Source organism: Macaca fascicularis, chromosome 6, assembly GCF_037993035.2.
Source record: "Macaca fascicularis isolate 582-1 chromosome 6, T2T-MFA8v1.1".
Lineage (NCBI taxonomy): Eukaryota > Metazoa > Chordata > Mammalia > Primates > Cercopithecidae > Macaca > Macaca fascicularis.
Genome location: NC_088380.1, coordinates 22,403,058 through 22,429,574, shown reverse-complemented (window position 1 = coordinate 22,429,574; position 26,517 = coordinate 22,403,058). Strand labels below are relative to the sequence as shown.

Below are 26,517 nucleotides of genomic sequence, written 5' to 3'. Positions count from 1 at the left end.
ATCACTCATTGGATTACAATGATAAACTCTATATAAAGTAGGTGAGTTTATATACTCAGAATAAGAGTGAGTATTTTCTTAGAGAGAATTAAGGACTTAATATTAAGCATTTAATATTGGTAAGATAACTGTAGATGAAACCATATCTAACCTTTAAAAAGCAAGACAAAAATCAAACAAAGATAAATGTAAACGTAAAGAATGGGTTAAGAATATAATTGTTATGGTCAAATGAATACCAAACAACTTTATGAGCCAAAAAACGTACTCTTCCCTAGATTGCACTTGGCCAATATCGACTTTCAGTATATTCTAGTATCTTTAAAAAGTTTGTTTTACCATACAGTACGTGAATATGTAATGTAACTTTTATAATTTTGTACTTATGTTTTATATAATGTTTATTATTTAGAACTAAGAGTGAAACAATTCTGTCGTAAGCTATGTAATAGACTTTTGAAGCATTGATTTTCACTGGAGACAGAAGTCTTGATATTAACAATGCCTCAGACCACTAGGCAGGAAAAGAGTGGATGATGAAGCACTTCATTAAGAGAATGAAAACTAGCTCTTCATGCACAGAAACCATTAAGAAGACTTTTTGTCAAATTTATCACCTTGTGGTAGATAAGAGTAAATCAAAAATCAAGGATAATTGCAATTTCTCAGAAATAGGCTCCATTTGTTCCAGCCATATAGCTTCCCTTTATGATTTCTTTGCTGTTATTAAATAAAATGCATGAAAAACTAATATTATCTGAAATTTTCCATATTTGAGTGTAGAAAACAGCTTAAAACAACTCTGAAAAGTTTCATCAAGACCTCTGGTGCCTAAATATTTATGAAGAGATAAAGAGATCATTTTGTGTTTCATCTGAAATGAGAAAATAAAAAGATTTCTGTATTGATACTGCTGTTTGACAAACATTCCCAGCATCTCTCTTTAAATGGATATGGCAAGTTTATTTCTAAACAATATAAATTGATACATTCTACACAGTATAAACTCATTTATTCCATGAAATAAACCAATAAATAATAGTTCTTTAAAAATCATTGCATTCGACAACATTTTGTCTTAACTATGAAATAGTTTACTCTGAGTTAAAATCCAAATGCATTCATTTATATGCTTTAGATGATTAGTAAATGACATTTAAAGCACCCAACATGTAGTTACAACTATAAAACATTAAACAATTATCTTTATTATACTTAACATTTATAAAGCATTAAAATGTTTTTATATTAACATATTGTATTATTTAATTATACAAATTATTTCACTTAATGTTTATAAAATATTTATAAATCTCTATAATCTATAAAACATTAAACAAGAGCAAAAATATTATAATATTTAATTCAGTGATTGAAATTAGGATGCTGAACATCTCAATAGTTTTGATAATAGAGTTGCTGCATTTAAGAAAACAAATGTTAGTATAAATGATGAACTCTTATGTCTTAATTTATTATTATAATTCTGTTAATGCATTTAAATTTTCCCTAAATGATTCTAAATAACTAGTCTGAGTTCAGTAACTAGGTATTGCCATATTTCACATCATATGGTAATGGTATGCTGTATTCTAAATGATCTAAGCTCTACTTGAGAATGCATTAATTTTATTTTACCTCAATATCCTCTTGTTAATCTATAAAATTGTTTTCCTATCAAGGTAAAATACACGTTATATAAAATTGACCATTTTTACCATTTTAAGTGGACAATTCAGTTGCATTAAGTATGTTTACATTTTTGTCAAACCATTACACCATTTAGCCAAAACATTTCCCTGCATATCTCTTAATTTACATGTATTGTCAAAAATATGTCCTTTACAAATGATTATTTTACATGTTTCTACATGTATTTATAGAATTCATATTAAGAAAACAATTGAGTGAGAATAGAGTTGCAGGAGATACTTTAAAAGTTTTTTATTTCCTGTTCTGATATTTCTTGCTGTGTGATCCTGTTCTAAATTCTGCTTAGGGAAACATGATAAAGTTTGCCCACATGACTAATACTTTCCCAAGATTTTTGCTCTTGAGTCTATCAACCTTTCATTCAGAGATAATTATCTTCAAGTCTATCTCCCAACGAAACCTCCTCCTATAGCTTGACCGATATTATTCTTGTATGTCTTCTAAAATATGTTGGTGTTATAAAAGCTTCCTATTAAAATTAAAGCATGGGCCAATAACTTTATATTTTGAGCTAACACTTTATGATACTATACACATACTTATGCTTATGATTTGAACATTCTTTTAAAAAATTTATTTTGTATATCCCATATTATAACATGATGTTATAAGAGATACACACACACATAATAAATGGTTACTATAGTAAAACAAATTAACTTACCCATCATCTTACTAATTCATTCTCCCTCAACCGCGCCAGCCTCCTCCTCATGGCAAAGAGAGTTATAATCTACTCATTTAGCAAAAATCCTAAATAAAATACACTATTATTAACTCTAGTCCTCATGTTGTGTATTAGATCTTTTAACTCGTTTATCTTGTATTTTTGCTATTTTGTATCCTTTGACCTACATCTCCCCATTTTCTCTCCCATACCCTGACCCTTATAATCTGTCTTTTATTCTTTACATATTTTACCTTTTTTAAGATTCCACATATAAATAAGATCACACAATATTTTTATTTATGTGCCTGGCTTATTTCACTTAGAACACTGTCCCCCAGGCCAATCCATGTTGTGGCAAATGGCAGGATCTCCTTTTTAAAGGTTGAATAGTATTCCATTATATGTGTATACCACAGTTTCTTATTCTGTTTGTCCACTGATGAACAACTACATTGTTTTCATATGTTGACTATTGGGAATAATGTTGCAATAAGCATGAAAGTGCAGATATCTTTATGAAGTGATAATTTCATTTCTTTTGGGTATAGACCCAGAAAAGGGATTGCTGGGTCATTTGGGGATGGAGCAATCTTTTGAATTAATTCAGAATAAAATCTGTAGAACTGAGTAAGACACCTCAGTTGGTGCTAGTGAAAGAAATTACATCTTCTTTCTTTAAAGGCAAAATAAAAGAGTCTTTTCCTACACAATGAAGTCACTCTTTTAATACTTTTTGCCAGAATGAATAAGTTGCCAGGGAGCATTAAGGCAAGGATTAATGATGGGATAGCAAAGCAAGGAAATCAAAAGATGCTAATAATAATAAGGAAAGAAAACTGTGTCAAGGAAATAAATAGTTATTAAGATAAATCAGCACATATTGTTACCTATTTTGTAATATTATGATTGTGTAGTAAAATTCCATGCCCAGGAATGCATTGCAGGCAATCATTTTCTTGTATTCTGCATTGTCAGACTTCAAGTAGATTCTGGGTGAGTTCCATGTACTTTATTTTAGAAATCATGAGATGAACACATCAGCAAAAAGAACTAAGAAAGTTGGGCTTGAAAGGAAAATATTCCAGAGGGATGTGATATATGCCTTTAGCAAGTTGTAGAGCTGTCATGTAGAAGAGGAACTAGATGTATTCTGTGCTGCTTGAGAGGAAAAGAGCTATCAATGCATAGTGTGAGTTACAGGAAGAAAGAATTCTAGCTCCATATATATACATATGTATAAAAAGATAAGAAAAATACCATACATAAGAGTGATAACTCATTAGATTGTGAGTTTCACATTACTGGATGAGTTAAAGCAGATGACGAGTAATGAACTGGTGGTGTTGGATTTGATTATGTCATTTGGTGCACATGTATCTATAACATGTGACCTCACAGGTCCTTTGTTATTGGGAGACTAAGATGAATCAAGTAGGTCATCAGGTAGATCCCTGTCTAGTAGGGTGAGCTCATGAGGTCTTCAGAAGATTGTATGTGAATTTTCTGGTATATCATTCTCTTATACATAATGCTACTACAGGACACTAGACTGACTGAAGGGATGAGAGCTTCCGGAGGAAAGAACTCCTGGAGGAAGTGACTCATAAGTCCTATAGGAGAGTGAAGGCATGGTACAGTTAGAAAGTTGGACAACATGGCCTCTAAATTTTTTACTGAAGATAACCTGATAACTCTTCTTGTCCTTCAAATACATTAGCAAGAAGTTTAAAAAATCATATACCTAATCTGTGCAATGATGAACATGACACTTGAATAAATATTATTCAGGAATGTACTCATATTTTCTAAAAATCCATTTTACATTTTAGGCTAATTTAAGACTAAGATGAAATGAAACTCAGTAACTTTTCACAAAAAATAATGCAGAATCTGGTCTCTCATAACTCTAATACAACTGAGCCATGGAATTGAAAACAGAAACTTATATTCTCACTGCTGAAGTTAAGTTTTGAGTGCCATCATTACTCTTTTTATCCTTCAACTTATTAGCTATCTCTAACATACTTGTGCATTAAAATACTGTTTTTAATGTTTCCTCCAAATCTTTATTAAAAACAGTTAACGATGACTTGGTAAACACTGGAGTCTATATTTAACTAGGAGAGATCTCTTTCAGGTCTAATCAACAACATTTTCATGATACGATAGCTATAATACCCCTAGGTAAATACTAATAACCCCACCTTCAAAATTACATCATGAGTTATTTGGGTCAATAATGATCAAGGTTACAAGAAATATGTTAAATCATAATCTCTCTTGAAGGATAAACACTTATTTTCCATGTGTTACCTCAGCTAGTATTATGCATTACTTTACTTATTTTACTAATATATATTGAGTGCCTACTATATGCCTGGCATTCTGCAAGCTAGCCATTTTCCTGAGAAGAAAAAAATCAGGCAAAAGCCCCTTCCTTCATCAACATACATTCAATTTGGGGAAACATAAAGCAAACAGAATAAACAAGGGAAATATACCATATTTTCAATAGCCTAAAGACTAAGGAAAGAATGCTAAAGTAGAGAAAAGAATATGAAATATTAAGGAAGAGTATGTATGGTAGACAGAACAATGATTGCCCAAGTATGTTCATGTTCTAACCCCCAGGACCTGTGAATATGTTACATGGCAAAGAAGAATTAAGGTTCTAATCGTAGATAGTGGAGATGAGGTGATTATTATTATTTTACGGATAGACTCTGTGTAATCACAAGGGTTCTTGTAAGCAGAAGAAGGATGCAGAAGGGTCAGAGTCAGAAAATGATATGTCAGACATGAAGATGCTAAGCTGCTACTGCCTTAGAGGAAGGAGGAAGGAGGTCAGGAGCCAAGGAGTGCTACCGTCACCTAGAAGATGAAGAGCATTTAGAAAAAATCACAGCCCTACCCATACCCTGCCCCATGTTGGCCTCCTAACATCTAGAATTGTAAGATAGTAAGTTTATGTTGTTTTAGGCTGGTAGGTTTGTGGTAATTTGTTACAGAAGCAATCAGAAATTAATTTAGAAAGAAATTTTGGATAGAATGGCCAACACAGTCCTGTGAAGATGACTTTATTTAAAAAAGATCTAAAGGAAGTGGAAGAACTATAAACGAGCACCCCTTGAAAGAACATTTCTGGCCCGGGAAGACAGTGTGCAAGCCTGCCGTGAATGAGGGAAGGAGTTGTGGAAAAGAAGATCAGAGTTCAGCAGGCAAGTGAAGATTATGTGAGGGCTTTATTCTGAAAGATGTGGACAGTCTGTGATGACTTCAGAGTGGAGGAGCTCTGTGACCTGGCTTACGCTCTGACCTCACCATCATGGCTGCTCTAGGGACAGCAGACTGGTGGCCTAAGTCTCCTTTGAACTATAAACCTCATTGAGAGGAGAATAAAGCCATTTACCCATTGTTCATCTGCCAGTCCCCTAAGTTCATACAGTGCTGGTCTAAATCTCTAGAATTTGGAGAAAAGCAAAAAAACTTTTTCTCATATGCTATCTACAAAAAGCCATTTTCTTATTTCATGACATTATTCAGAATGATTAAGATAATGTCTGGACTTGCCTCCCCAGATATTTAGCTCCAAAGTAAAAAAGTGGTAAGTTGAAAATAGACAACAACTTTTTTCGAGAAAACAAACTTCTTCTTTTGCAAAATAAATAGCTATAGGGTAAAATAAATCAGTGAAATGGATTTTTCAGGGCATGGGTAGAAGATGGGGGAAAACTGCAGGAAAAAAATGAGAAGAAAATCTATATTTGGATTATGATTCACAGAGAGTAGAAGAAAAAAGAAAAGATATCACAAAATAATAAATTTACAGTGAACTAAAAAATTATAGTACATATAGGTGGAAAAAGTAACAGAGCTGTATTAAGAACAGGGAAACAGAAAACCAGACATACTCTTGAAGTGGCATCATTCTCTGGGATAATTCCCAAGGTTCCTTTTCCCATGCTGAGGAAATCAAGGATTCAGACACACAAGGAGTGAGGTTAAGAATGGAGGCTTAATAGGCAAAAGAAAGAGAAAGGATCCCCTGCAGAGAGGGGGGACCCGAATGGGTTTCTGCTTTTGTGGTGAAATGCAGCAGGTTTTATAGATAAGCTTGAGGAGGTGATGTCTGATTTACACAGGGCACGAAAGATTGGTCAGACCAGGTGTACTGTTTGCATAAGGTATGAAAAACTGGTTAGGGCTAGGTGTGCCATTTGCACAGCGTGTGAAAATCTGGCCACCCCACCCTAATCTCTTATTGAGATGGGTTCTCTACCTGGCTAGTGTCACGTTGCCTAGTTCTTTACTGTGCATGTGATGACAAAGAAAAGGGAAGACAGAGCCTCCATGTTGAACATGCCTGGCTCCCAGGCAGCCCTTTTCTCTCCGCACAGCTGCTGGCATTCCCCGGAGCAATCTTCCAGCTTGCTTATCTATGTCTGCAGTTCAGTTTTTCAGGCTGCTCTTTGTTAGAAAAGAAATGATTTGGACGCTGCTTTTTATTAAAAGGGAAATTTTACCAAGGACTCTTTTACTCTATCTGCCTAAATAATTTCTTTCTATGTCCTTTATCAATCTGAGCCAGACATTAACTAGATGCCAGAAACAGAAAAGCAAATGAAAGGACTTCTCTCTGTCCTAAAGTGGCTTCGGTCTGGTAAAGAAAAGTAAACAGGCAACAAATCAAAAAATGCACTAAAACATTCTACATGCTATGATTGAATCTTAGTGTGGGTACAGTCATTTCTTCCTGAAGCCATGCTGTGAGTTAGAAAAGGCTTCATAAGAAAAAAAAAAAAAGACTAAAGTGGAAGAAACCAGAAAGATGTCCACTAACTGGGCAGGCATTCACTGGGGGAACTGAGAGAATGAGGACAAGAAGTTTGGAGAAGTTTAGGGGCTCAGTGGACCTGGAGAGAGTGGAATAGCTGGAGCCTAAGCACTCCAATGTGTGCACTTCAAGTGGCATCTTCTCACAAGCTTTGACCATTAGGAGTGGATGATTGCAATGAAGGCACTTCTTGTTGGAGCCTCACAATTCTTACTCAATTTATAGGGGCTAGGTAACATAATAATTCTGTGAATTGCATTATTCAAATGATCCCCTACCAACTTGTCATTTCTTTGAATAAACACCATCTTTAAATATATTTATTCATGTGAAATGGTATGATGGATCCTAGACTAAGTTTCAGGTTATCAATGCTGACATTACTTCTGTCATCTATACCTTAGATAAGTCAGGCTTTCCATTATTCATATAGTCACTATGCTCCTGAAAATGAATTTAAAAAGCATATCAATCTAATCTAATCTAGTCTAATCTAATCTAATCTATCTATCTATCTATCTATCTATCTATCTATCTATCTCAGTAGTCTCAGGTAATAATAAGAATTAACTTATATTAAGATACAGCAGAATATTTGAAAGAAGTTTGGAATTATGGAACATAGTCTTCGAAACTGTAGTTGCATTTGTGACTGTCACCAAATAGATGCTAGCAGAAGGTCTGTCACTATATCATTATCCATCTATCTGTTTCTATAACTATCTATTTATCTGGACAGAGAGAATTGTGGAATTGTATTTTTTCTGGTTATTTGCAAACCTATATAAAAAGCTATCTACTGGGATCCAGTTAGATTAAAACATTAAGATGCAATTGAACAGAGACAAAATAGGTATTATCAGAGTTAAGAATAGATATGTATTTTTTCCAGTGTTTCATAAAAATTGTCAAGACCTTTTGCATCACACTCACAGCCCTGCCCTCCTACTCTACCCTGTGTCTTATGAGTGACCTCTCTACTGCTTCTAGCCCTGCTATTAGTGTAGTGCTACCAACTGGATGGTAGGTAGAACTCAGACAGAGGAAAGGATTGCATATGTAGTTTGAAAGTCAATTTCTAGTGATGACCAGGGTGTGCTTCCCCTGCCCCAGCACCACTTCCATTTAAATACCGCTGTTCCAGAGGAAAAATAGTGTAGTTATGTGTATATTTTTTTTGGAGTTGGAATCTGGGTGCTAAACCAAACTCCAAATTTAACATGAGAATCTTTAAACATTGCAGTTTATCTTAATGCAGGAGAAGAATGTTTTCAAGAAGTCATTCTTTTCATAGCTACTCAGTTGTTTATTAATTTCTCAATAATTAAGCAAAAATTGATGGCATTATCTTGGGAAAAGAAGAACTTTGCATCTTAATGTTTTAATCAAACTGGATCCCAGTATATAGTTTTTTTATTTAGGTCAGCAGATAACCAGAAAGGAACAACTCCACAATTCTGTCTCTCTGTCCAGATAGATAGATAGAAAGATAGATAGATAGGTAGATAGATAGATTTGGAAATACATTGATGAATAGTGATAGAAATAATTTTCATATTGGAAATTTTTATGCTAGAAATAAATTAAGAAAGATATACATAACTTTCTTATTGAAAATGAATTAAGATAGACTCGGTCAACAACAGGACAAGACATAATGCAGATGAATCAAACCCAGGTATCTATCTAGAAAATGTAAGCATTGTAAGTCAGGCAGAAGTCACATAACTTAAGGTCTGTAGAACCAGAACACTCATAGGTAGAGATGAAGAATCTTAGTTAAGAGACTTGGAAATGGAGCATCAGGAGCCTGGGCTGAAGAAAGGGCAAACACATTGGATTAAAAAGGTGTCACCCCCAGCGAGACTCCGTCTCAAAAAAAAAAAAAGAAAAAAAAAAAAAAAAGGTGTCACCCCATCTCTACTAAAAATACAAAATAAGCCAGGTGTGGTGGCACATGCCTGTAATCCCAGCTACTTGGGAGGCTGAGGCAGGAGAATCTCTTGAATCCGGGAGGTGGAGGTTGCAGTGATCTCAGATTGCACCATTACACTCCAGCCTGGGCAACAAGAGAGACACTCCCTCTTAAAAAAAAAAAAAAAAGTGTCAGTACCTATTGATAAATAAAGTAGCAGCATCATAAATGAAGGCTGTCTTTTTTTTGCAACAATTTCCTGCCAATAGTCAGAAGAAATCTCAGACTGTAAAATTTGAATAAGCGTTTGTTAAGTAGAGAGTGGAAAATACAGGTAAAACAGGGATGTATGTTGGTTTTATGATTTGGATTCTGCATGTTTGTTGATGGTTGATTTATTTTTGTTGATATTATATTTGTTATTTATATATGCTATTTAAAGAAAGTAGCATGTTTCTTAAAGAAAGAAACAACACTATTAAAGCCAGCTGTGTTTAAAACAAATGCTGTCCAATCTCTCCCTAAAACCATTGACTGAAGATTGGAATTTGGTATGAAATTTATTCATGATTTTATTTGAGAATAATCCAGGAGGTTTTGGTTCTTTTACTATGAATAAATAGAAATATAAACTACTTTTACACTTGGACACCAGGACAGTAAATGAGGACAGTATGTAAATATGCACATGTACTATAAAGTTCACACTTGTAAATTTAATTATTTAGAGATTCATTCACTCAGCCAGTCACTCATTCAGTTAATTGGTTTGCATATACTCACTGTGTTCCTTGTAAATGGCAAGCACTGTCCTGGAAGCTGGAGAAACTTAGTGAAATATCTGTTGCTAAAATAACTAACGGGAATTCTGAAAGACAAAACAAAATATGTAACCAAGTTATTGAACGCATTTTTAGAAAAGAAATTAGTATTTTTATCCTAGAAAATAAACAGAAGAACAAAGAAGAAAGTAGTAATAATTGGAAATTGCACACTCATTTTAACCACTTGGTATTTTTAGCATTTATATTTTTCTCTCTAATTTTTAATGATTTCTTCTTCTTAAAGATAGGATCATGCATATAAATCGTGTCTAACTTGGTTTACTTATGAATGATGACTATTTCTTAGAGGTGATACATTGTTCTTTAACCATATTTCTCATTGTGGCATGGCATTTTATTATGTAGCTACTATAATATTTTAAATTATTTCCTAACCATTGGACATTTTGAATGTCTCACTTTTTAAAAGATATAATTATAGCTATTATGTCTCTGTTAGTGATTCTAGGTAGAATCATGTTGTTGCAGATTATTTTATTTCAGAAAACACAGCATTTGTGATATTTACTTTACATTATTGCTTTTATCTCTTAAGGTGTCATTAGAACAGCTTTGCCAAACATGGACAGAGAAGTCAAAGAACAATATCAAGTTCTCATCCAAGCCAAGGATATGGGAGGACAGCTTGGAGGATTAGCCGGAACAACAATAGTCAACATCACTCTCACCGATGTCAATGACAATCCACCTCGATTCCCCAAAAGTATGTCACCTTTCCTGCTAAGCCTAAATTATTGTGGTTTAAAAAAATTTAATGGTGTCATTGAATGCTACAGGAATGAAAATCATTTTTCTAGACACTTAGTCTTTAGGAAGCAGAAGCTAATTAAAAATTACACATCTTCAGAATTAAACATTTTGATGAGATTCATGCCTAGTGTTACTTTAGTAAAAAATAATGAGCCAATAGTTGAAGTACTGGTCTTATGCTATCAATTTTTATTAAAGTAACATATTCAAAATAAGTTGGGATCTTACCATAGTGTTTTATTAACTTAGAAAGTAATATAAATGTGCCAAATCTAATGTAATATGGAGCTTCATAGTTTTGACACATATCCCACCATATTAGATGCTATGTAATATAATTAGCATCAGAATTCTGTGCCTTCTCTTTAGTGATTATATGTGTTGAATCATTTCCAAATATTTTCATGTATGATATTTATACTATTTACAGTACTTTAGTTCTGATTAGTTATTTCATTTTAGTTTTGTAATAGATGAAAATTGCTATAGTTTCTATGATAACAGAGTGATTCACACCTACGTCTTCTCTATAACTCTGTGTTTCTTGTTGGGAATGAGTTCTCACTTGTGTTACATGTAGTTTTCTGTTGCAGTATTACATTTAACACCAATCACTACCTGTTTTATTCCTGGTGCATTTTCCAGGATCATTTCAGCGTCCCCAGGACTTAGAATACAGAAGCTACATGTTTCTCTCACTGGTTGTATAGGATCTTAATTAGGTCACTAGGCAGTCATTTGCATAAACAGTTTAAAAAAACACAGTTTTTTCTCGTTCCACTCCAGGACAGTTTACGAGTTCATCTACTAAAATATATAATATTGAGGATATTTAGCTAAATGAACATTTTATTTATTCCTTTGGCTATATATATGTTTTTCCATATTTTACTACTTTGTCATTTTTTTCTTAAAATCATAAACCTCTATTTTATTGATGGAAATGTTTTAATTTAGTGACCGAAAGTCTAAAGGCCAAATGTTTTGAATGGCAATTAGAAATAATTATACTTTAATGAATATGTTTTAGCTTGACTGAGCCATCCCACTCCCAATAAGTACATACATTTAAAAACATGTTGTACATATTAAAGGTGAACAATTTCTGTTTGTCAATTAAAATAACTAATTAAAGAAACAAGAAATAATTGTACTTTTGCATATAAATGTATCTGACAAATGGCTACTATATAATACGCTATGATTAATAACACAGAGAGTCTTAAAGCAATGCTTTTCCTTATTTTGTTATTAAGGAAAACAGGAAAAAAGAAATTTAAAAGGAGAAAGAAATAATGCATTTGTTTCCCTAATATATGGTGTGACTAATATGATCTCGACTCTAAAAACACTAAATTTTTATTTTTTTAACTATTTAAGTGTGGCAAGCTGTAATAGCTAGTTGAGGAGGACAGATTGGGAGACTGCTCATACATATAAAGTGGCATTGTGAAATTGGGTCTTGTTCTGGGTTTTGTGCATATGAAATATGTTCAATCTAGAGTGTAGGAAATAGCCAATGTACTATTAGATAATGTCAATATCCTCATTCACATGGGTGATAGTGAGGATTCTTAAATCAGGGATACGAAGTTATAGCAAGTAGAAGAATGTAATCTTAATGGGTATGGATGAAGGCTGGTTTGTAGAAGTTGGACTGGAGACCCTGACAAAGAGACTGGGCAAAGGGGCATGATGACAATGGCTCAATGGCAAAGAAGCCAGAGTATGCTTAGGAAGCCAAGATGGCGTCCTTTACTCCCACAGAAACAAGATGGTCGTATTCAGATCTTAACAAATGAAAGAGTGTCTGAATAAAGTAGTAGTCCTGCATGACATTTATTCAAGGTTGAATCTACAGGTCTAAGGGAAAGTCTGTGAGATGTACTTGCAAAAAATGTGGAGGATAAGGGCATTGGAATTTTTTTTTTTTTTTTTTTTGAGATGGAGTACTCTGTGGCCCAGGCTGGAGTGCAATGGCGTGATCTTGGCTCACTGCAACCTCCGCCTCCCAGGTTCCAGCGATTCTCCTGTCTCAGCCTCCCAAGCAGCTGGGATTACAGGGGTCTGCCACTACACCCAGCTAATTTTTGTATTTTTAGTAGAGACGGGGTTTCACCATGTTGGTCAGGCTGGTCTTGAACTCCTGATCTCAGGTGATCCACCTGTCTTGGCCTCCCAAAGTGCTGGGACTGCAGGCGTGGGCCACCTCGCCTGACTGGCATTGAAACTTTTAAAACATTTACATATGCGTCAAGAACTTTATCATTACTATCTTGATTACCTTTTCACATCAATACTCTAAGATCACTATTTTTCACCTACTACTGTTAAGAAACTGAGGCCTATAAAGAATAACTTGCTGAAGATCAACAAAATTAACTGATTTAACAAAAAATCAGAAGTTCAAATTCCTTCCAGTTTAACATCATATTAAAATAAAAGTTATTAGTTTTCTTTCTCTGTCATTCTAAAATCTTAGAGCACATTTGCAAAAAAAAATCATGGCATATGTTGTCACCACTCATAAACAGGGAAATGAGAGGGCAGAAGAAATCTATCAAAGAGATCACTGTGATCAAATTATTTTCTGCTTATATTACATGTACACTTGGATTGTTTATTGTCTGAAACTCTAACAGGTGGGGGATATTTTGAACCAGGAAAAAGAAGAGGTTTTCACATTTTGAATGAAAAAGAAATTCATCTCCCTGAAATTTTACATGTTTTTGTGTTAAGACCTTTTTACTACACTGTCATTTTGAATTACATCCTTTAGAGGAAAAGACAGAGCAAAACATTTAAAAAGAGAAAAGCCAATTCTTTAAAAGCCAATGCTCTTTTTTCAGGAATATTTCTCATGTGGCACACTTAACCATCAAGTGTGATATAGAATTACAAACTGAAATAATAGCCTTTTCAATGTGGAAGTCAATAAAATATATTCCATTATATTCCATACGTACATAAGAAAGAATTTCCCACAACTAACTATATTTGTTCATGATTGTTCAACATTCATGCTAAAAAAAAAACAAAAAAAAAAAACAAAAAAAAACTTTCTCCAGGTGACCTTTATGAGATACTCTTTTAATTGCTTAAGCAACACAGATAAATTTCTTAAAATTTACTAATCGTGGCCAGGCGCGGTGGCTCACGTCTGTAATCCCAGCGCTGTGGGAGGTCAAGGCGGGCGGATCGCAAGGTCAGGAGATCGAGACCATCCTGGCTTACATGGTGAAACCCCGTCTCTACTAAAAATACAACAATTAGCTGGGCGTGGTGGCAGCGCCTGTAGTCCCAGCTACTCGGGAGGCTGAGGCAGGAGAATGACCTGAACCCGGGAGGCGGAGGTTGCAGTGAGCCTAGATCGTGCCACTGCACTCCAGCCTGGGCGACAGAGAGACTCCGTCTCAAAAAAAAAAAAAAAAAAAAGTACTAATCGTAAAGCATTTTGGCTTTCTGTATGTGACTTCTTAGTCTGAGATGGAAAAAATGTAAATAGCATAGGCATTTGTATCATGCATGTGTAGTTTCCTATTTTATTGTTGTTGTAAAATATATAGTTTCTGAGATATCACATACCAGATATCACTGCCAATTTGATATGATGATGTGATGAGGATATGGACTAATAAATCACTGTGTGTCATGCACTACAGAAAGTGAGTTGCATGTGTATTCCCACTTAACTCTCATTACGACTGTATAGCATTTTCTCACTTTTAGAAATAAAGGAGCAAGGCTATATTATTAAGAGTGGTTGGATAGATAACTTGTCTAAGAACCCTAACTTTTTTGCACTCTCCCTCTTTAATGGTAATTTGCTTTCAATGTCTGTGTTTTCCCCAAAAGATCCTACAGATAACCCAGAAAACGGTCTTCACATAAAGGTAGTAATATTGTTTCAGAAACAGAAATGATACATGGCATATGAAAAGAGCTGTTACTGAAGTTATATAAAGACAACATAATTTATTTACAAAATGTTTTCCATAGAGTTAAATAGCTTCCATCTACTACAGCCAAGGATATCTGTAGAGGATCTCCATCTGTTAAAATAAGCTACAGAGAAGTGCTGATGGCTTCCAATACATGAATTTTAAATGACAAAACCATCTAACAAGCTGATCTAAATTATACATTGTAAGGTTAAATCAATTAAGTGATGTCGTTAATTCTCATTTTGCAAAATATTCAAACTTTTCCCACTTGGTCACTTTTTCTGTACGATAATTTTGTAAGAAATATGAAAACAAATTAAGTAAAATAAAGTACTCTGTCTACAACATTTGATGAAAGGAGAGTTTTCCATTATAGAAAATGTAAAAGAGTGCGTGTGTGTGTATGTGTGTTTTCCTTTCTATTTCAATATAATAACATATAAGATAATTGTTTGTATGGTAAATGGATTTGAACATAGAAAATAGTACATCAATAATTGTTCTAAGAAAATTTCTTACTCATAAATACAACAATATTTTAAAGCAATTCTGTTTTGATTAAATATCTACAAACGTGTTTGTATTGACAGTTTCTATTAAGAGCTATATTATTCTTTATTCTTTTTTTTTTTTTTTTTTTTTGAGACGGAGTCTCTCTCTGTCGCCCAGGCTGGAGTGCAGTGGCCGGATCTCAGCTCACTGCAAGCTCCGCCTCCCGGGTTCACGCCATTCTCCGGCCTCAGCCTCCCGAGTAGCTGGGACTACAGGTGCCCGCCACCTCGCCCGGCTAGTTTTTTGTATTTCTTAATAGAGACGGGGTTTCACTGTGTTAGCCAGGATGGTCTCGATCTCCTGACCTCGTGATCCGCCCGTCTCGGCCTCCCAAAGTGCTGGGATTACAGGCTTGAGCCACCGCGCCCGACCTATTATTCTTTATTCTGTTACAAGTCAGTAATACTTCATTTACATAATAATTGCAGAATAAAACATAGTTGTATTATATCATAGTTTATTAACTTGTTAACACCTGAAGATATAAAAATTCTTATTATCCTGAAATTAACAAAAAATGTGAAAATAAAATTGAAGTCGTAAAAGCATCAGCCAAAATGCTTACAGAACAGTGAACAATATTTTGTCTTTGTTTATGTAAGCTGTCAGATTAAAAACAACATATATATGTATGTGCGTGTATATATGTACACATACATATGCATCTATATGTTTTTTCTTCTCCTGTAGATTTAATGACATAGAAAGACTATAAGATGTCCAGGTTAATTATTGAATTATTAAAGATAACATGCTAATAACTGTACTTTTATTCAGTTAAAAATATTGATATGTTTAAGTAAAATATATTTTCTCTTTTCATGCTGTCATTAATGTATTTGGCACCCAGGTTCTTTTATGATCTTGAAATCTACCACAGGTCTTTTTTTTAAATAAATGTTTTTTAAAATATGTAACGTATAAAGATTTTAGAATAAACATGAATTCAGCTACACCTTGATGTGGCCACAAAGTCTATTTCGTTGTTTACCATTTGGCATTCTTAAACCTGGAAAATGGTAAACTTCTAGGGTTAAAATTTTCTTGATAAAATCATATAATAAGTCATTTTGCATAAATAGCGAAAAGCTAATTGAATTTTGACAGTTACATTTTGCCATATAAAAACACATCTTTATACTTTGTCAGGTACTTAATGTTTGACTGTCTTAATATCTGAGATTACCTGCTAAAAAACAAGTGTTCTGTGATGTAAATTCATTTGTGTATATATGTGTATATATATATATACACACACACATATATATACATTCTGTGCATTCATAACTCTTTATAAATTGTTATAAAGCTAAACGTGTGTGTGTGTGTGTGTGTGTGTGTGTGTGTGTGTATGTATATTCATAGAGTCTCAAAGTCATGAAATCATACTCTAGGATAAAATATTTCCTGTTATTTGAGTCCAGAGAAGGCAATCTGCTACCCACAATGTGCTGCTGACTTTGTTACTGTTGTGAGTAAATTATATGCCTCTCTCACCTCCCATATTTCCTGGGAAGTCTGGTTAAGAGTCTATTGCCTGCCTGCACAACAAGTGCAAACAACTGATAACACCCCCAGCATGCACATAAATGATTCCCCAGAGGGTGAAACAAAGGTGAATTGCCACTCTTATCACTATCTGCGGTATGCTCTCTTAAGTAAATGGATGGAAAATAAAAAGATGGTTGCAAGGACTCTGAAAGAAAATGCCAAGGAAGTATGGCTAAAATAATGGCTCTTAGGTGAAATCTACTACTATTAAATGAGGAGAACTACTTCAGCTTATTCAAATAACTGAGGTTGAAGGGATGGTGTGGGCCAATTTGATCTGCAAGGTTAATGTATAATTATCTATCATATAATTTAATAAAGAAGTTTTGACTACAAAATGAATGGTAAGGTTTTCCTTAATCGAGAGCAGGTGGAGGTTTTAAATAGTAATACAAAAAGTTCATGATATGTTAATGTTTCAATTATACAAATACGTGTTTGTTTCTAAAATGTAGGACTGGTGCTTGTTCAGCATCAATTTTAGTATACAATTTAGTTCTCACAATTCTATTTCTACTAATGTTTAAGTAATTTCAAACAGATAACACTTTGCTAGCATTCTTTGATGACAAATTTACCTAATCTACTGTTTTCAGGACCATGCTTTTCTTCTAAATATCTCCAGTGTAGGAAGAGAATGTAATTTTCAAAAGTAGTATTTGGGACATTATTAATATTTTAACCTGGATTATTTAGATACTGTACATGAATATATTACCTTTTTGGTCAATATTTCCCAAAGATATGAGTAAGACAAAAATAGACAAATAGAACTTTGATGTTGTGTGTATTTATGTGTATGCATATATATGAGATATATATGTTTTATGAATTGTGTGTACACGTGTGTGTGTATCCTCTCACTTGGGGGTGGAAACATTTAAAAGGCATAAAAAATAAAACTGTAAATATAAGCATTTAAAAATATTAAACAAAAAGCCATGACCTTGTATTTGGGTACTCCCTGAGTCTCATAATAATTATAGGCATGAGTAATGGAAAAAAGTCATCACATTTGATGACACTATTCCTGTTTTTGAAAAATAAGCCAAGACACGTTATAAAACCAGCTTTTCTTCTAAGTGGAATAAACACATCTAATTTAATTACCAAATAGGTCTTTTGTCTACTTCAGTAAAAGTAAACAAAAATGACTACGTGCTGAAGGTAACGCATGGCAATGAGAACGTAGACCCCACTCTCCAGTAGATCTTACAGTGGCTCTCAAATTACATTTGCCTGAAGAATCCCTTGGGATCCCATATCCCCAGTGAGGGAAGTTTTGTTTCAACTGACATAGCTTGGACCTAAGAAATCTAAATTTTAGATAAGTGTTGTGGTAAATTCTGATACAGGTAGTCTACAGAGCAAATCTGAAGATCACTGGTTTACTGTGATGAGCCAGCAAGTGCTGATTCCTTGAATAATGTGTATGAATATATATGAGATACATGATATACATATATTATATATCATATGAGATATATATTATATAATATATTAATATATGATATGTAATATATGATCAATATATAATGATCATATAAGATATATTATATATAATGTATATACCATGTATATCATGTGTAATAAGCATTTCCATTACTTATTAGAGTGAATAAGTTAATAAGTTAATTGTGTATCTCATGAGAATATTTTGTATTCATGCAAAATTGTAGTCCTACAGATATATTTGGGTAAAGACTAAATATTAAAATGTATTCATTTTAAACTAACTAAACAAACAAACACTCATATATAGTGGTATATCTTGTTTAGATGTCTTCCAAATAGCTTAACACTGCCAGATACAGATGCTTCGAGGCTAACATTGGAACTGAATGCAATTTGAATGCAAGCTCAGAGAAAAACACTGTGCTCCAGATTCTCCCACAAGGAGATCATGAGTTTCACTGGGCTATATATAGGCCGATGTAAGCATACAAAAAGAAAATTAACAAATTTAAAAAAAAATTCTCATGGCTATTATTATTACTATCACATTGTCCTTTGCTAACGAGAGCATGAATCATTTTTAAGCGGTGCTGAACATTTTCTTTGACTTACTTAGTTCTGTTCACCATGTGCTAAAGGACAAAGATTGTAACATGACTGTTTCATGGTGCCGTTAGCAGAGTCTCAGAAGAACCTAGCATATGAGCAATAACATTGACAGGTCCCTTAGAAATATGACCTTTAGTTTTAAATCATTTTTTTGAAAGATACTAAATAATGCTTAAAATTGAAGTGATATTAAAGATATTGCCCCTAATCTGACCAATGTTATAAAAAATAATGTTAAAGCCCATGGGTCCATTTAATATTTATAATATTTGTTAAGGTTAATCTGTCTACTTTCCAGCTCACTTTAAGTGACTTTTTTAGAACTTAAAATATTGGCAGAGTGGCATGAATAATATAGTGTTATGTAGTCTACCATACAACTCAAATATGAGACTTTACCTATGAGAGATTAAAACCTGTAAGTTCCTAAACAGGCAAACAAATTAAAACATAAGAAAACCTGAACTGGAAAGCTCTTCTGTCCCCACCTTTTGGCCTTTCTGCAAACATAGGAGAAATTTGTCTCTCTTGACAATCCCCTGAGAATCAGGGCAAGTACATGGATACTAGAAACAGAACTTATCCAACTTAGTCATAATAAAACATCTGACTGTGATCTACCCATATCTCTCCTTTACTTACTAAATCTGCAAGTTCACAAGTCCTTAGCCTGCTTTTCTGAATTTGGCTGCTGGAACTGCATTAGCCAGTTCCCAGATTTCCCCAGGTGGTACATTTGCCACTTCTCTTTAGAGAATAAGGCAATTATTACAGAGAGAAGAGCAGCTCACATATATTGCACCTGTACTATGTAAAGACACCATTAAAATTCCATATTAATTTCCTTAATCCGTATGAGTAGGTTCTATTTATTTGTATATTTTTAGAAGAGGAAACTGAAAGAAAAAGAGATAGTGAGAGATGGAGCCAGAAACTTTGTAGTTACATGTATGATACAGCAGAACGTAAGTGGACAGCACATTAGAGCTATGGTATTGATGTTTATGAAAATATAGATTCCTGCTTCCAACATCAGAATTGTCCCAGTAGCTAGGAGTAGGGGCCCTAAACATGAATATGGGGCTTTCAATCCACTGCTCCACTAATCAAAACTGAAAAGACATTGTTTTAAAGTATCTCTCTGTGTGTGTGTGTGTGTGTATACACACACACATATATATATATATATATATTTTTTTTTTTTTTTTGAGACAAAGTCTTTCTCTGTTGCCCTGGCTTGGAGTGCAGTGGCGCCATCTCGATTCACTGTGACCTCCACCTCCCAGGTTCAAGCAATTCTCTGCCTCAGCCTCACGAGTAGCTGGGATTTCAGGCACCCGCCACCATGCCGGGCTATTTTTCTTTTTTTGTATTTTTAGTAGAGACAGAGTTTAACCATCTTGGCCAGGCTGGTCTTGAACTCCTGACCTCGTGATCCACCTCCCTCAGCCTTCCAAAGTGCTGGGAATAGAGGCCTGAGCCACTGCACCTGGCCATTGTGAATATTTTTAAGCTTATAAAGTGATTTGTAAAGCACAGAAGTCCTAGACTCTTGGAAAGGTACAGATGGGAAACGCAGCTCTGCTATTTACTCACTGGGGCCTGAGTAAACTGAATAAACTCTGACCCAAAGCTTTTACATAATCAAATTGAGATAATAAATAGGGTGATCAGCTATACTTGTGTGCCAGAGATAATTCCATTTTATACCTATGACCTCAAATTAATTACTCAGACTGATTTGTTTTACTCTCAAAAGTGGCTCTGTTTGGCTTATAAATTATATAGCCATATTAATAATAATATATTGTGCTTCTGGGAGAATTAAGTAAATCAATACAACTAAAATATCTGACAGTAAAGATGTTTATTTTTAATTTTTTCCTTCTCCTTGTCCCTCTTACATTTTCCTTTCTTTCTCTTTTCAATGTGCTTGAGTGGAGATGGGAGGTTGAAAATGTAGGATCTCAAAAGAGAAGTGAGAGTCAAAGAAGCGTTTCCCTTTTTTTTTTTTTTTTTTTTTGAGAAGGAGTTTCACTCTTGTCACCCAGTCTGGAGGGCAATGGCACGATCTCGACTCACTGCAACCTCCACCTCCTGGGTTCAAGCAGTTCTCTTGCCTCAGTCTCCCAAGTAGCTGGGATTACAGGCGCCCACCAACATGCGCAGCCAATTTTTCTATTTTTGGTAGAGATCAGGTTCACCATGTTGGCCAAGCTGGTCTTGAACTCCTGACATCAGGTGATCCACCTGCCTCGGCCTCTCAAAGTGCTGGGATTACACAGCCACCACAACAGGCCCAAAGGAACATTTCTAAGAGACAAAAACATAGAAGTGATCAATGAGGTTTGGAGAATGGATATACTTAGCCAGATTTTAAAAGACGTAGCTCTATTTAAGTCTTGTGTATAAGAAAACCCAGGTAGGAGAATGAAGTTACGAGGAGGACTTTAAACACAACCTCCTCAATTCTTTAACGCATAGATTTCTGACGACAACGGCAATCTTTAGTCACAGATGTGAAAGCATCCTAAAGTCACCATTTATTTCACAATGTTTACAGTTCTCTATTTCCTATTTGCCTTATTATTGATCTTAGAAATTATATAGACAAGGAAATGAGACTTCTAAAGTAGTTCTTTAAGAAAGTTAACAGGAATCTCAGCAATATTAAAAACCACGGAAACAAAAGACCTGGTACTAAGAAATATATTTTGTTAACAAATGCCAGACACAAGGGAGTGTATCATTTCAGGAATAATGTTTCGTTCACTGCAAGTTTCATTACAGTATAAAGGAAAAAAAAACGTCATTTTCATTTTGCACTGCATAAAGAAGATAAAATTTTTAATTTCTTCTCTTCAAAAGATAGTGTAAAAATAGGGAGGTTTTTTTTTTTTGGTATTTATTTATTTATTTATTTATTTATTTACTTATTTTGAGATGGAATCTCTCTCTCTAGCCCAGGCTAGAGTGTGGAGTGAAGTGGCACGATCTTGGCTCACTGCAGCCTCCACCTCCTGGGTTCAAGCTCTTCTCCTGCCTCAGCCTCCTGAGTCACTGGGATTACAGGCATGCACTACCACACCTGGATAATTTTTGTATTTTTAGTAGAGACAGGTTTTGCCCTGTTGGCCAGGCTGGTCTTAAACTCCTGACCTCAGGTGATCGCCCACCTTGGCCTCCCAAAGGGCTGGGATTATAGGCGTGAGCCACCACACCCAGACAGGTAGGGAGATTTTTAAGTTAATGCACATTTATACCATCTGGAGTAAAAACAATGTATTCCTAAATATTTAGACTATTGCAAAAAAAAAAAAAAAAGGACATATGATTTATGTATACATAGAAGTGTGAAACAAATAAAATTGCAAAGACAAAAGGAAAAATATCATCAAAATGTGGCTTTAGGTTGTCCCAGAAAGAATAATAGATTTTATACATAGAAATATGTGAAGTAGTAGACAAGTAAAACATTTTAGGTAAAAGCAGGAAAACAAGGATAACAGAAAATATTTTTTAAAAATGCAGGAAATGACAGAAAATTTAAACCATTGTGTCCATATGTGATATATGATGAATATTCACAAATCAAATTTGCAAATTGGTGAATGAGTTGTTATTGAAATAATTAGTTTTGGCTAAAAGAAAGCAAAATATACATAGGAAGAGACCATTACCAAATTTCATCTTTTTTAGACAACTCTCCTCATGTTTCAGAAGAAAACTAGTGAGAAGTCAAACTTGTGAGTAAGTAAATATCCCCAGCTGACTTAAAATTTTCAATGCTTTTGGCCAGGCACAGTGGCTCACGCCTGTAACCCCAGCACTTTGGGAGGTCGAGGCGGGTGGATCACCTGAGGTCAGGAGTTCGAGACCAGCCTGACCAATATGGTGAAACCTTGTCTTTACTAAAAATACAAAATCAGCTGGGCCTGGTGGCAGGCGACTGTAGTCCCAGCTACTTGGGAGGCTTAGACAGGAGAATTGCTTGAACCCAGGAGGCAGACATTGCCGTGAGACGAGATCCTATCACTGCACTTCAGCCTGGGCAATGGAGTGAGACTTCATCTCAAAAAATAAAAAATAAAAAATAAATTCCAATGGTTTTCAAGAGCTTATTTTATAAGATGTTAAATTTATTTATAATTTAGGAAAAAACTTTTAGTGTTGCTTCTGGCATATTTTTGTAATGCTATTAGGCAGCATCACTGAGAATGTTTTATTTACTATATATCGTCAAATGCATCAGAAATTACATAGATAAAGACAACATAAACAAAGGTTTAAATATTCAATGAAGGTTTTAAGAGATATTAAATGTACTTCATTAAATATATAACAATGAAAAGTTATTGATGCACTTGAAATGTTGTGAACTCTTGCCAAAATCTCCAACATGTTTATTATTATGTAACGAGAATAGTGGTTATATAAATCACTTATATTAAAAATACACACTTTGGAGAATCAGAAACCCCAATTATTCTGAAAATCATTAAGTAATATAAGTTGGTGTTGTTCCATAGTCTATTTGGAATTAGGTTGGTTGGAATTTCTAGTGCATTTGCTTAAAAAAATAATGTTGCAATGGACAATTAGTTTTGCAGATATGTATTTATAAAACTTATAAGTAGTAGAACTATACTATTAAACATAATATTTTGTACTTTAATGTTGTGGCATTGTAAGAAGAAAGGAAGAATTGGAAAGACAGAAAGAGATGTAATAGGTTTTCCTTTCTTTCTTGAGTGCAGTAGCAGAATCATTTTATGTTTAGTGCCCCATCCCCTTCTAGAACCTTGTCACATCTCCTAATGCCACTTTTCTAGATGTTTTCATGGATTTTTCTCTCCAATCACTAAAAAGGGAAACTTTCCCCAAATGTGCCCAAGCCACTCAGTCCTCAGTGAATTGAAATTTGCATCACTCAGTCTAGCTAAAATTAAGAATTCTGAATTACCTGAATTTTAAAATATCTTATGGATCAACCAAATACTGTATCCATTTGGTTGACTTTCAGGCAGCACAAGCAAGTCAACAGAAGCGGACAGACAAAATGAGGAACTATGTTTTCAATCAGGAATACTACTTGCTTGACTCACCTCATGGCCATTAGCCCTAACTTGCTCATTTGTAGACTGATAGTAGGTTCTACCAGATCAGCAGAACCAATTGTGCATGTTTCTTCTCAACACTCTGTTCAAGACATCACAACAGTACTTTGATATAGACCATGGTGGGAACTCTTACACCACAGAAATGAACAGATCCTGAAAATTAGGGATTATACCTGTTTTTTCTCCCTATCCCAATATAGTTCTAAAATATTTACTAGGATATAAATGACTGGAAGTTACAATAATAGTGGGTATCTCATAGTCTTGCTGTGAAGATAAAAATTAGTTAATAATGGAAATGTGCTTAGAAAAGTACCTGGAAAATAGAAAGCGCTATATAAGTGATTACTGTTACTAAGTGTCTGTTCCACTTAAAGAGTAATTTCTATTTAAAATTTTCTTCCTTTCCTTCATGTTGACACGCACGGATTTTCTAAAAGGGTAATTTCCTGACTATATGAAAGAAGAAAATGAGTTTTTACTTAGAAGTGATGGAAATGACCTCTCCATCCTTGCTGTGCAGCATGGAAAAGACATCTCAGGCCAGGGGAGGAGAATAATTTGGGAAGACCAGTTAGCAGGCATCGGCAGTAACAGAAAAGAAGTGTGAGTTGTGTAGTCTGTGATGGTGGTGACCAGGGCCATCGTGAAAAATGGTAGCGTGTAGACAGATTTGAGTGATTTTCGGAGGTAAAATAATCAACAATAGCAGTGGATTTGCTACAAGGAAGCAGATTCTAGTTCATGGAACTGGAGAGGTAGAAATACTACTTGCTGAGAGAGTGACTAGTAGGAGAATCTTCATCTAGGCATGGCAAGTCTCTGATCTCATGTTTGAATATGTCAAAACTGAGACACCTTGGAGATATCCAAGTAATGTTTTGGAATAAGATGATATTTTGCCAAGTATAGTATGAAAACTCAAAAGCTGAATATAGGTTGGAGTTAAAATAAAAAGAATGTTTAGCATAATGATAGTAAATGAAGCAAAAGGGAGAGAGGAAGTGACCTAGGAAAAGGAAAGACTGAATAAACATAGCTGGCAAAATTGATTCTTGACCACGTTTGTAAAGTAGAACAGGAGGGAATTTAATAAATCCAGCTCTAAACTTAGAAAAACTAAACAGAATCTCTTTGGATGGTCCCTGAGCTAGAGCATTTAAAAAATTGTTTAACTTTCCAGATGATACCGAAATGCAGTAAGTTTAAGAATCACTTATCCAGATCTTTTCTGAGAATTCCCACAAAGGAATCTGGCAAGGAGAGAGCTGCAAGGTAGGAGGAAACTATGATAGTAGAGTGCTAGAAAACCACAACTGTAGAGTCGCAGAAGAGATGTGCTTCAGAAAACAGGGAATAGCCAAGAGTGTTGAACACAGCCAAGAAATTGCCACTGGATTTTAGTGGCAAGGAAGTCACTACATCTCAGGGGAAACTTTGCTACGCAATGATAGGTTCAGTCAGCCGGGTAAGGCTGCTTGTGGAGTGGTTGTTAAGAAGGCATGGGTAACAGTGATTCTCTTGGAAAAGTTCTGTTGGAAAGGGAAAAGAAAATGATGGGGGTAACTAGAATCAGATTTGGGACAAGGTGAAATTTTTGTTAAGATGCTCAACTATGAGCTGTTTGTGTCTCATCAGGAATATCTCCATTGAGAAGAAAGTACTGAGTGCAGAGAAAACTGATTCTCTAAAAATAGTACAATGTGTACAAATTGCTGGAGCTTAAGAAGAAAAAGTGGAGATGAAGGACACTTCAACTGAAAGAATGCTTACAGCTATAACAAGAGGTTAATATTGAAGTATGAACTATAAAGCTAACACATAATAGATACTATGCAGCAGAGTATGGTCTCAGATCAGAATTTACAATGGAAATATCAGATGCTTTTAAGAATCTTGTAGCTTTCGGTCATAGTAAGGTATTTTGTTAGTCTTTTTGTTTGTTTGTTTTTTGGGGAGTTTTTTGGTTGTTTGTTTTGTTGTGTGTGTGTGTGTTTTGAGATACAGTCTCGCTCTGTCCCCCGGGCTGGTGCGCAGTGGCATGATCTCACCTCACTGCAACATCTGCCTCCCTGACTCAAGTGATTATCCTGCCTCAGCTCCCAAGTAACTGGGATTACAGGCACACACTACCATACCCGGCTAATTTTTGTATTTTTAGTAGAGATAGACTTTCACCATGTTGACCAGGCTGGTCTCGAACTCCTGACCTCAAGTGATTGGCCCGTCTTGGGTTCCCAAAGTGCTGGGATTACAGACTTGAGCCACTGCACCCAGGCAATATTTTGTTAGTCTTTTAAAGCATGTTTTGTAGAGTGTGAAGTAGAGGGAAAATTATGTGCAGAGGATTTCTTTGGAGAAAGCCATGTTTAGTCTCTATCTACTAAAAGTGAGTGGTGGGATTGCCCTTCCTACTCCTCTCAAGTTTGATGAATAGGGCCTTCCATTCAGCTAAGATCAATAATAAACTCTAACATATTTTCCCAGAAAATGAGGGAAATTCCTGGACTGATACCTGTCTTGTGCTGAGGACAGTTAAAATGTCCTGAAAACAGCAGA

General features: G+C 34.8%; 1 protein-coding gene across 9 annotated transcripts in view; it reads left to right on the top strand.

The window, feature by feature from the left end:
- CDH12 (cadherin 12) overlaps positions 1 to 26,517 on the top strand; it is a 1,136,530-nt gene that overhangs the window by 1,026,994 nt on the left and 83,019 nt on the right. For all 9 annotated transcript variants that reach the window (XM_005556619.5, XM_073995100.1, XM_045393559.3 and 6 more), the window contains one exon: positions 10,513 to 10,680. In XM_005556619.5, the coding sequence (XP_005556676.1) occupies positions 10,513 to 10,680 (168 nt within the window). The remainder of the gene's footprint in view (positions 1 to 10,512; positions 10,681 to 26,517) is intronic.